At 35.2% G+C, this 13,235-nt stretch overlaps 1 protein-coding gene across 2 annotated transcripts in view; it reads right to left on the reverse strand.

Moving 5' to 3' along the window:
- Positions 1-3,522: 3,522 nt before the first annotated feature.
- The window catches only part of HCRTR2 (hypocretin receptor 2), a 35,269-nt gene continuing 25,556 nt past the window's right edge, over positions 3,523-13,235 (reverse strand). For both annotated transcript variants that reach the window (XM_032684499.1, XM_032684500.1), the window contains exons 5-8: positions 9,256-9,476; positions 7,652-7,773; positions 6,313-6,507; positions 3,523-5,085 (exon numbers count right to left, since the gene is read on the reverse strand). In XM_032684499.1, the coding sequence (XP_032540390.1) occupies positions 4,892-5,085; positions 6,313-6,507; positions 7,652-7,773; positions 9,256-9,476 (732 nt within the window). In that variant the 3' untranslated portion in view covers positions 3,523-4,891. The remainder of the gene's footprint in view (positions 5,086-6,312; positions 6,508-7,651; positions 7,774-9,255; positions 9,477-13,235) is intronic.

Raw genomic sequence — 13,235 nt, forward strand, 5'->3', positions numbered from 1 at the left:
CCACACCCGCGCCTCGCACTCCGCCCGCCGCCGGGCACTGGTATTTTCCACGGGATGTGGCGCTCCGTCCGCGTCCAGTTCTCACTTGATTTCCAGAGAAACTAACAGAGCAAGTCTTTGGCTGCTGCCTGTAAGCTCTTTAGAAAATGCCTGTTGCTGTGTCCGATCATCTGCTGCAAGAACTTTTCAACACGTTTTCGAAGTGAATTTGTTTGTTTCATCTCAGGTGTGGAATAGGACCGTGATCTGTTAAGGAGAAAAAAGACCTGGGGAACATGTTAAGACTCAGACCAGGGGAACAACTAACCAGTTGTTAGTCTAGATCCAGACTGGATTGTGAGTCTGGATCTAGACTGGATTGTGAGTCCAACTTCAGGAGTTTCACTAAAATACATCAAAAAGATTTTACCGTACAAAAGTCAGTAGCTGATTTGGTACTTATTAAAAAATAAATCAACCATAATGCATGCAATCATACACCCGCTGGCTTCAGTGTGTGCTCTTTACTTTTGCACTGAAAGGAGGGGGAAACAACAGATCTCTATTGATTTCTCCATGCTACTCACAAATCTTATTTTCACTACAGAACACTTTTAACTGGATTTGGTCCTTGAATGCTTAAAACAAAAAGCCATAATGGAACTTTCAGGTTATCTGTCAAAGAGATGTAGTGGTTGAAATCCTGTGCCTATTGACAAATCCAAGTCCAGATTTTGCTTATTTTCTGTTTAGCTTAGGAAAATTCAATCTTGCATATAATCTTATTTCTAACACGATTTTTAGCTTATTTATTTTATTGCATTATTTATTTAAACTCCTAATGACAAAATTGCTGAATATTTGTTCGTTTTTAAATCGTATTCAATACATATTACTTCACCCAGTATATCCAACAGCCACAGAAAAACCTGTAGAAGTAGAAGGAACGGTCTGAGAGATGAATATAATTTTAGCTGCGAGACAGATTTTCAATTTGAGAGCTACCTTGGCCTTCAACCATAATAACATGCAGCAGTATGTTATCATACAGTGAGGGCTGAGTTAAGCTAATATTTAGTGTACTTTCCATGCTATAAAGCACTCACCAGGTTAATAACATGGATTTTTAATATCAACAATTTTGATAATATCAGAGAACAAGATGGTACCCTCTATGCAGTCCAGAAGAAAAGGGAAAAAAAGCCTTTTTGGTGGTGGAGAGAAGGAGATATTATCTTACACTTATTGTGACTGCAGGACACAAGCTTATCACTACAGTGACAACAGGAAAGGAGGAAACAGGTCAAGATATCAGACCTCCAAGGCTGTGAAATATGTTGAGAGACAAAGTACCAAAATGACCATGGCACAACAATTTATATCAGCAGAAACAAATATGTTGTGATTTAAACTCCATGTTCACTGTTGCTGTGGCCGAGCAGAAACAATGGCATGAGAACTCCATTTCTATGCTTCTAACCTGCCAGTGGAAATATTAGAATATCAAAACAGCTAGAGGCAATAAAACCCAATTAAGGTTCAGCTTTCAGATAATTTTCAGTATTTGTACACTGGATAAGAAATGCTCATTCTTCACCTTTTTTCTTCTGATGGATAAGAAGTCCAGAATTTCCTTTAAGATGCTTTAATTTGTTTCACATGCAAAGGGCATTACATTCCATATTGCTCTTAAAATCTTACCCTCTCTTCTCACAGCTATTTCTATCTCCATTAATAACTACTGCTTACTATTTGTTTTATTTCTCCCAGTGATTATTTTAGTTAAAAAATAAATACATCTGATTAATATTTTGAATGTATCTAAATATTTAGATCTTTCTGGAATAAAAGTCCCTAAAACTGGCAAAGAACCCCCTGCCACTACTATACACAAGAAGTCAACAGATTTTTAAATGCCTATGGAGTCTTTGCAGTGAAATGCTGCCTGAAAACATATCAGAACTAAAGGAGAAAAAGTCTAGGTAGTTCTCAAATTTTGTAAAACTAAAGAAATAAAAACATGAATATTTGCATAAAAAATATTTATTTCATAGAATCCAGAAATTTTTGAATGAAAAGTCTTTTCATTAAAAAAACCAAGTCTTTATCTTGATAACCATATTTAACCAATTTTTAGCTTGATAACCATGGAAGTTCCCAGTCCTTAGTTAACACTCTCCAGCTATCCTTAGAATTTCAAATCTTTGATAAGCTCTGATTGTATCATTTGTATCTGAAAGATATGCTATTTACTCAACAAAAACTGTCCAGAGGAACACCCAGAATCATTTGTTAATGTCTCATTTTTTATTTATTTTCTCCACATAAAAAGTACTGTTAAGTTAAAGTTATGGCTAAAAGAAATTCCTAAAAATGTTGGAATATTTTAATTTTGGAGATCTAAGTGAAAACAAGAAAAGAGAAAAAAGAGAACAAAAGAGACATTTTCTGTTACAAAAGAGAAAATTAAGGCCAGAACCTCCATTTCTAAGATGGCACAGAAGACTTGCAAGAGCCCAAAACTGCCTCAGAACCGACTTAACTAACACAATTTATCCCACTGGCATTAAGGTAGCAACAAAAAGAAGACAGGTTGTGTTGGCAGGTGGTGTTCACCCCCCTTTAGAAAGATGCTAATTAGGACTTTTCCATGAGTATCACTAACATTGTTCTTTCAGTTCCTTATGTCCTGGCCCAGGTGAGAAATACTGTACCCTTTCCCTTCCTGTTAATCTCACAGGAATCTGAGCAACACACCTGACAAGGCATAAGAATTTTGCTGGTCTTTTATGTGTGACCTGTGACCTTTTATGTTTGAAAAGTATACCTACTCCCCTTCTATGCTGTCCAAGTTTTCTTGGATAACCAGGTACTTTCTGCATTCTTTCTCTCTTCAAGGAAAATCTAAAAATACATTTTCTGAACTTAAAGTGTAGCCTTCCAAAATTTGGGCTTAACTGACATTTTGTGTCTCAAATAAATGATTGCTGATAATTATTTTGCATCTAGATTACTAGTTTTAATTACTTTTTTTAAAATTTTTACTTGCTTATATGAAAACAGAAGAAAAACTTAGAGGACTTTTCAAATTCCATTTTCCTATTTCTGTAATGTTTTAATTCATCAGCTGTTTGTTCAGTCATTTCAAATTATATAGAAATAAATATATCTTGTTTCCCATTTTAAGAATTCTATATTATCTGTGGTTGAAGAGCAAAAATAGCCTTCTAATGGTAAAGGAACTACAATAGCTATAAAATCAAATCCTGCTGTGCTTTTCACAATTATTTGGGTTTTCTTTTCTTAGAAGAGACAAAGTAAAATAATTTCGTGAAATAACATTGACATAATAGCTATACTCAAACATTAAGCTTATACAGAGAAATAAAGGAATTCCTATTATTTTATTTGATATTTAAACATTCTTTCCATTTAGATATTTCTCATTATTTTTTTAATTGAAAAAGAATATTCTCCTTTTTCTCTTTTAATAGAAAACTTTAATATATAAACAAATGCAATTTTTTTTCTTTCAACACCATGGAGCATTTGCAACAATGTCAAGTAAAACAGCTGTTGGGGGAGGCTAAAACATAAAGTGATTAAGCACTTCATAAAACTATAGCTGCCATGATAGATAATACATTGCATGACATTAGATCAAAGCAAAACCTAGAAAAAATATTTACATAAGTTATTCAAATAACATCTAGTCTGTGAATAATTGCCTTTGTAGAAACATTTGAATACGTGAGACTTTTTTCTATGTCAAATGGTTTTTTGGGAAAAGCAATTCCTCCCTCCCATCTTACCCTTTCTTTTGAAAAATCTGAACTGAAAAGCAAGAGTAGTACCACAGGGTAAATCTGACAGATTAGCCTTATTCTAACCCATAGGCCACATTCATCTAGTAGACTAAGTCTCCAGTGATGCACCATCCTTTAAAAGAAAAATTGCAATACATAGTAGGAAGCCCCAGGCCAGGGAGATTATCCCATAATTGGAAAATGTATGAGTGAGCGCTTTATCTATCAGTCCAAAGAGATGTCACCTCTATAATTTCCAGAGATAAATATTTTATTTCAATTGTTGAAAAAGTCAACATTTTCTTGGCATATAGATTTGTTAATTGATTGTATGTTTTTAATTTTAGTATCAAATGGCAGTTGAGAGAGAAATCAAGAAAACAAGAAAGATAACCAATGTTTTCTAAAGATCTTCAGAGATCTTCTGGAACAACACTTGCAGGTATTATGGACTAAAATGAGCTACGAAAGTTAAAATGTGCTGTCCTTCAGGGGTGCTGACACTTCTTATTCCTATTGGCCTGAGCAGGAATTTTGAGCCTATAGCACCATTGAGCATCACATAAGTTTTATTTAGATAGTTACTTTTTAGGCACTCAAGTCTGCAGAAAAAAAGAAAGGCTTTTAGTGTAAATTTATGAAAACATCTGTGACTTTCAGCACTTTGGGTTCACACTTCAGAAGCATGTCTGTGCTTGGAAAAGTAACGTGGACTCTCGCAAAATCAATCTGAAGTGAAAGTTCCATAATGAACATAGAACTTATAGAAATCATTTATAGAAAGAGGATATAAATAAATGATGTTTGAGACTTTTTTCAAATATTTAGATTTCTTTATATGATACATTTTAGAACGTTCCACAGCATCTAAAATATATAAAAATAAATATCTACAGTATTTACAAAGTATGATACAATACAATCTTTAAAAAGACTTGTAAAGACGTGTTCTTTAGCTCATACTGAGGTAAGTAGGTTTCTATAAGACTGAGAAAAAATAGAATAGGCAGTTATTTTGAAGGAATCCCTTTGTCCAGTTATTGTAGTCTGTATCACACCTAAAAGCATGTGCCACTCTCTGGTGGTTGTAGTGTATTGATCCAAAGTCATCCTTGCTGTAACTCCATCGAGGTAAGTTTCGTTATGCTAGGGATGAATTTATCCCACTCTACATTCTCTGTGTTGAGAGTGTCTTCTGCAGAAACTGTCATGGCTTCATCTATGTTTGAAGTCATGTTCATTCCTGGTATGTGGAGATGCAGTTCCATTGATTTTGATGGGTTGAGCACAGCTGGGATGTCTGTAGAAAAAATAAAGATTCTAAGATCATTTTACTGTTTGTATTAGGTAGCTGACTGACTCATCCTCTGATTGTCACTCTCTGGACACAATGCAGGTGATGGTCTATTAACAAAATGGTCTTCCAGAAATTGTTCAAAATTGCATTTGCAAATTTTAAGTGAAGACTAAGGGCATTTCTAATGCATAAACCTTGATTTTTTTTTTTTTTTACTTTTAAACATTTTAATATTCTACTACTACTTATTTAATATGCACTGTTTGATAAATTGCCCTGTGGTTCCTTATCCAGCTGCCACTGTGACCAGCAGAGCACTACAGCTTCCTGTGTACAAGTCAGTCATGGAATCATTGATAGTTTGGGTTGGAAAAGACCTTCAAAGACCACCTAGTCTAACCCCCCTACCATGAGCACAGGACAGGCAGAGAGAAGATAATTATAATAAATAGGAGACAAAGGATAAAACATAATCTACAGGTACACTTTCATCTGGGTTTCCTGGTTGTAACTTTGCTTGTGCCATACATATAGGCAATACTATTGAATTCAGGGAAAAAATAAACATTCCCTCCGTAGTAAGTGAAAAGTGGCTTCCCAGCTGTTCCTGAACACATGCAATAACCTACCCAACAGAAAAAAGAACATAAAATTTTGGAAAATAAATTAATGTGAATTTCTTATTTGATCAGCCTAACTCACAACAGAATGCATGGTAAGCAGATAATTTGAAATAGTAAAGGACATGCAGGTATTTCAACCTGTACACACAATTTTGGTTAAAATCTTTGTCATGAAATATACCACAACTTCAGATAATTAGCTCAGAATAGAATATAGCTGTTTATAAACAAACTCCAATGACAGGGAAGATGATTTTCATACTTTCAGGTACTTGTTCTTTATTTAATTAGGAGTCTAAAGGAAGTAGGGATCCAAAGAAAATATTTATATAGAATATGATTACTTTATCCCCTCCTCAACTGGACCACAGCTTTTGAAATTAATGTGATGAAATTTTGTTTCATCAGTATATAACCGAAGTTGCAGTATATTCTATAAAACATTTCCAATAATTTACTTTTATTATAGTCAATTTTTAATTGTAAACCTCTTTTTCTCTCTGTGTGCTCATATCCAAATATTGTTGTATGGACAATTAGATTTTACTTCCACAGGATCAAAAGACATAGGGACAAGTACAGTAAGAGCAGGTAATAGGTGCAGTACCATTTGATGGGATTGTATTTATGTTGGTCAATACAACGTGTTCTGCAAGTTTTGAAACATTATCAAAATTGCTGATCTGGGTGGTCAAGGACTTCCGACTCTCTGTACTGGCATGACCTCTGGTGAACCGTTCGTCATGGTGGCTGCCAAAGATGCAACAGGAAAATGCTGCTTTAAATTCTTCTCTAAATTTCCCTGTCAATCATAAAAAGGACTCATGAAAAAAACCTGTACTATAAACCACATTTCATCCAACTTCATAGATTAGAAAAAAAAAGGAGCTATCTAAAGCAAAATTAGCGCAAATCACCCAGACGCTCTTCTCATGCAGAAGTAGGAAATCACAATTTCATCATCTTGAAGAAAGATAGAAGAAAGATAACCTTTCTAAGAAGATATGTGAGGTGTGGTGTGAAGACTGAATTATTCTTGGCTAGACAGAATGGACAAACTAGAATGATTAATGGAGTCATGACATAGGTAGTCTGTTGGTTAATTAAATATATAACAAAAAATTAATTGAGCAATCATAGGTTTAAATGATTGAATCATTACTTCACATGTGAAATGAGAGAGAATGGCTAATTTGTGTTTCACCATTAGTATATTTAAAAAGAAGATTCAAAGTGTTCAACAACCCATTAGTCTGCTATTGGGGCTCAGAGGAAATTGTTCAGATCATCCTCACACTACACACCACAAAAAAATTACAGTGGGCTAATGTGTAGTGAGAATCAACATAGTTTTGCCTCCCTCTATTTAGCTGCAATACGGCTTTAGATCCTTTGCAGCTTTAGCTGCAATACAGTTTAGGCCCTGATTTTACTCTCCATAGCCAAATGATACAAATATGAACCAAGACAAAACTGTACTAGTAAGTAAACAGCATCCTGGCTGGTTCTTTGGCCTTGAACCTAGTTGGCACAGTCTGGTCATGCAAGTACTATTAAAGACTCACAGCCTCCAAACCCCAATACCTACATACAACATGCTGTCTGGGGACAGCCCCCAGGTTGTGCTACCTCCCAGACAGTATCCAGGGAGTGTTTAGTGGAACAGTGATTGTTTCAGATCAAAGTTATGCCAGGAACTTCTCTACCAAATTAATGTAATGGACAGTCATATTCCAGCACTTGGGCTCAGGCCCTGGCACTGTCCAGGTTAGTTATAGGTAGATAGCCTGAAGGTAATGGGATACTTCAGGCAACTTGTTCCCGGAAGAGAGTCAAGCTCCCATGGAGGAGCTGAGCTGATGTTACACAGTCATTAATCTTATTTGCTATGGCTCATTACATTCAAACTATATGTTAAACTTGAATTCTAGGTAACTGTAACTTACCACTGAGGAAGTTATAAATAATAGGATTGGCTGCACTGTTTGCATATACAAGCCAGTGTGAGAATGTGAACCAGGCATACACAGTTTCTCTGTCGTCAGCATGATTAAACATCCCCAAAACCCTACAGAAAGAGAAAAGCAAACCTGAAAGATTGCAAAACTAGAAATCATACAAAAATATTTTACAACTTCTAGCCTAATTTTGTCTCTGATGACCTATTCGTGGTATCACAGAAAAGCTGATTCAACAGTATTCTCTTTCTTGAGAGAATAAAGTCCTCTCCCCAACCCTCAGCCTCCTGTCTTGGTGGTTTAGCACAGCAGAGACCATCAGGACTTTACTTTGCTATGGTGCAGATACACAACTTTTCTGCCAAGTAACCAAAGTCATCTGGTGTCAGATAAGCCAAGAAAAGATGGGAAAAGTTGCTTTTGATCTACTCATGTCACTGAAGTTCCTGGCTCTAGGCCTACTCTCCAATAAATAGGGACTGAAAAGGCATGTAACTGGCCCCAACCCTGAGGCTACAGTAGCAGCTTCTGTCCTCCAGAGAAATCAGTATTTTCCAGATTCCTCACATCTCACTTTTGCCATTTCAGTGAATATCTAACTCTGGTCCTACTCTGCTGTTGAGGCAGCCTGTGTAGTTCCTCTATTTCAGGTTGTAGGTTACTGAACAGCGTTCCGGAAATACTTCTTTCTCTCCACATTTCCTACCAAGACGTGAGAGTGAAAAGTACTTAAATTAGGCAACAGGAAAAGGCCAGAATTGAGTGGGATGTATTTAAGCATTGAAACTATTCCTTAATTTCTAAAATGTTCCAATAATATTCCAATAAAAAAAGCACAAATAACAGGCTGGTTATTTTTTAGGATATTCAGATCTTCTGCTATATGCAGTTATTTATTGGTATTCCAGAGGGCTCACAAGATGTAATTTTACCAAAGCCTGCCTATCAGGCACTGTACGAAAAACAAGAGTGTACACCATTATATACCAAATGAACATGAGAAAAAAGGATAAAAAAGGAAAATATAGCTTCATAAGGCTATATTGAATTAGAAATCATATAAAAAAATTTTACAACTTCTAATCTAATTTCATCTCTGATGACATATTTGCAGTATCACAGAAAAACAATTTCAGGCTAACTGAAAGGGCTGGCCTAAGGTCTAAAAACTGTGCATGAGGGCCTTACGTTTGAACCCAGAATTTCACAGTCCCTGGAGCCAAGCCACAACACTACACTCTGCTGCTAACCTTCAGCTGCTGCTTTAGGTAACTGCACTTCCATGGGTGTATTTACAGCCACCAAGCTGTAATCCCATGTAAATAACAAGGTTTAATGAGGAGATAGGCTAGAGCATTTTCATGAGGAAGAGCTTGCTAATAAGTGTTCCACAATCCAGCCTTTAGTTTAAGTACTATGGATAGGTTATATATATTTTCTTGCAATTGTGTACTTATTTTCCATTTCTTTATTGAGCAATAAGTAAGCTTATCCTTTAAAAGTATTTGCCAGAATAAAAGGAATCTCATAATAGAGGATTGTTTTTAGATAGAAAGCTGCACCAAGTGTTTACATTTTGGGATAAACTTTACCTTTTCAAGACATTGAGGATGCTAATTGGTAGATAACAAAGCGCAAAAACCAGGAGGACAACCATTAGCATACGTGCTGTTTTCCTTCTTGCATGAATCTGTTTTATTTCAGCTGCCACAGCACTAATCTTTGACTTTGTTGATTGTCCCAGCCCTCGAGGCTGTGCTGAGGGCTGCAGAGGCTTCCATTTTTTCTGAACAACAGAAGAAGTTCCTGGGATCTAAGAAAGAAAAAAAAAAAAGGGACATTTTGAAAAACATTTGTAAAACTGATATGTAGATATAACAAGAAAAATAGGCATGTTCACATACACAAGGTAAGCTCACAGGGATAAATAGGAGTTTTTAATTAAATTAATTGATGTAGCTGCAAGAAACAAACTCAGTTTCAGACACACTAGAACTGCATAAAAATTGTGGTTTATACAAATATAAACTGATGTACTAAAATTTTCTTTCCTTCCCACATACCTTGCCTTGCTTGTGTCTTCAGACCATCACACTTACAACCCCATTGCTGCAATTATGTTGCTATAAAGTTCTAGATTAAGCGTTTTGTTGCATAGCAGAATAGTATATCCCATTAATATGCTGCTAGAATATACTAAACAACTGTTCAGCATTGGAAAACAAGGATTTAAAGCCTGCAGAGCTGTAAGTGCCATAAAACTTCCACACATACAACCTGCATGACAATGAAGTAGCTAAAGAAATCACAGCTGAAGTGTGGATCTCCCTGCAATGTTCTTCAAAACTGAATATACAGTATATATGCATATATAGTAATGAACAGAGGGAAATCATGGAAAAATGCCAAGACATAGGAAGAATTAAGTTAGTCAAAGCCATTTTGCAATGGGTAGATGTAGCACCATACTATTAAAAAAAAAAAAATCTTGGTTTTTGTTTTCTGTACCCTCACATAAAGCAAGCCAAATAAAACAATATTGCTTCAGTTCTTCAAAATTACTTCCTGCCTGCAGCCAAATGAAAAAGACTATAGATAGCAAGGACTTTCTCAGAGAATTCTATTACCATTACATTTATAATGTGTTCAATGCTATACAGTGTGAAAACCTTTTGGCTAGAAATAATAATAATAGTTATATAATATAATATATAATAATATAAGTAGATAATAGTTTTATTTATGCATAGTGCAATTTTGTGTGGGGTGACTAGTGACATTTCATGTTTAATGTTTCATGTTTAAAAGTATCTGCAAAATTCACACTGTAATGTTTTTTAAAAAATGGGCTTATCCACACAAACTGACCAGAAAAGAATGAAATTTTTGATATTTATTTCAGGAAAAAAAAGTAAACTAAAAAGTATGCACATTCAAAATTGTTGTAGAAAGCTATTATGTTGGGGTTTTGGTGGTTTTGGTTTGGGGGTATTTTTGGTTGGTTGTAGGTTTTTTTGTTTATTTGTTGGGGGTTTTGTGTATGAATATCTTCCTTGCACAGACAAGCCCTTAATTTAGCATTTATACGCACCATCAAACCTGATTTACAGCTATTGGAACTTTTTGGCAAAATTAGCTTGTAATTAGGAAGAAATCAATGCAGCAGATTGGGAGATAGGCTATAATTTATTTTTTTTTTAACTGAGGTATCTATGGACTTAAAGAGTCTAACAGAGCCCCTTGCACTTCTGCTGTGGGTTCCACTCATTCAGCTGAAATCAGCAGTTATCAGCTTCACAACTGCATGTCTGTCCTAATGCAAGGGATTTACCCTACTTAGCTGTGGGCTGTAGTACTGCAGTGTGTCTTTGGCATGCTCTGCTGAGATAAAACACTGTCTAAGATTCTGATTCTGGCTTTTCATGGATGCTTTGATATACCGTTCTTCTAACTTTGAATCAGAAGCTTTTTTTGTCCCTTTTCAATCTTACTGAGTAACCATATTCTATCAGGAACTGGAGGTGAAAGCAAAGAAATTCAGCCAAATCTCTCCCTTCTGATTATGTCAAAGATTGACTTGAAGAAATCAGTGATCAGCTTTCATTGTAGATAGATACAATTTAGAAGAAGATAAACATTATCTTGGCTCCAAATTGTGTCTATTTCTACAGAAAAGTTAGACATGACCTTGTACTTGGTTTGTACCTGTATGAGCAGGTAGAAGGGTCTTTTCTGTTATTTAAGCAGTCTTTATTAGCAAGAGATGATCAAAGTTAAGACTGCATACAATGTGCAGTCTCCCTGTACTATATATTAAATTGCTAACTTTTCAGGAGTTTGTAGTGAGAACCTTTCTGAAAAAGCCCATTCTTCCTCAGTCTTTACCTGGCATACACCTGGGCTTTGCTACTGTTACACCAATAGAGAAATAATACAGCAAGAATATTATCAGGACAAAACCCCACCCCCAAAAAACTATATACCCACAGATGCATAGCAGTACCATTTAAGGAGCATTACACTTCAGAAGTGTGTGTGCATGTGTATGTGTGTATATGGAAAGATTTACAAATATGTATTTATGTAAACATACATTCATGTATTACAAGACAGAATGAGAAGAAATTGACTTAAGTTGTGTCAGGGGAGGCTTAGATTGGATATTATCCAATTTGTGAAAAATATCTTCACGGAAAGGGTTGTCAAGCATTGGAACAGGCTGCCCAGGGAAGGGGTGAAGTCACCATCTCTGGATATATTTAAAAGACATGTAGATGTGGCACTTAGGGACATGGTTTAGTGATAGACTTGGCAGTGTTAGGTTTATGGTTGGACTCAGTGATCTTGAGGGTATTTTCCAAGATAAATATTTCTATGATTAGGTATGTACAAGTATACACATGGGAGCATAATGTATATATTTCCTTTTTTTTGTAATGAATCAGTTATAAAGATAATTGTGGAGAATTTGTGTAATTTCAATGTTTTACTAAAAGCCTATTAGCTGTGTCCAAACAGGTACTAAATGACAACTATTTTCTTGTGCACCTTTTCTCTGTCCCCTCAAATAATTATCAAGGGGTTTATAATGAAAGGAAATCTCTCAAATATAATGTCAACTTGCAAAGATTGGAAGGGTATATTTCAACTACAAAAATGAAAATGGGTAGAGTTCCTAGTCATTAATACAAGTAAGCTTTAGTGTCAATGCATTTGGATATCAGTAAATTGAAGCAGACTTGGAGCTTAAAGCAAATTGTGTATCAACACTTTCATTGTAAGTCCATTCAGTCTTATTTATTTGTTCCGAAGTTACTTTTAACCTACTTAAAATCCACAAGAGAATATAGCCTTCTAAGTCACTACTTCCTTGCTAACAATTAAAATAAATTAGTCAAAATCCCCAGTAGTTGTTGCATAATTGTTCTTGTCTTTACAAAGGTGAATCATTAATTCAATGATTGTAAAACTTATGTTCAAAGATCTGCTTGAAATACACAATCAGAAATTTTAAGAGCTAGTACACAAAGTATTGGTAACAATAATTAGTAAATATCTTAACTTCTTTCGTCTGAAAATTTTCACACATGACACACACTACATTTTAAAAAAGAACCTTTAGAAAAAGTTTAAGACATAGAAAACATCTACCTTTTGTTGTGGTTTTTCTATCATGTACATCTGTAAGGCTTATTGTACCTTGCAATCGGATCATTACATTTAACTGAAGTTCTGGTAAACAGCATGATTTCTTAATTGAAACTATTATCAAAGAATACATTTAGAACACTAGATTCATTTGTACTACATGACTGATTACAGCACACCTGCTGCACTTAGAAAAATGCCTGATGCCTGCAGCCAAGTCACAGTTAATAATAGATGTGCCGTGGCTTTAATTTCACTTAGTGTAGCCTCTTATACATAGTGCTATCATCTATGCCAGGCAAAGAGACATCTGTAATTTGGCACAATTGATAGCACTAAGTCTACAGTAGTATTTATCTTTTTGCCACTGAAAAATAAAGGATCATCCTAGCCTTGACAGCATGCAAGATGCATAGGGAGAAGA

The sequence above is a fragment of the Chiroxiphia lanceolata genome, chromosome 3 (assembly GCF_009829145.1).
Source record: "Chiroxiphia lanceolata isolate bChiLan1 chromosome 3, bChiLan1.pri, whole genome shotgun sequence".
In the NCBI taxonomy this organism is placed as follows: Eukaryota; Metazoa; Chordata; class Aves; order Passeriformes; family Pipridae; genus Chiroxiphia; species Chiroxiphia lanceolata.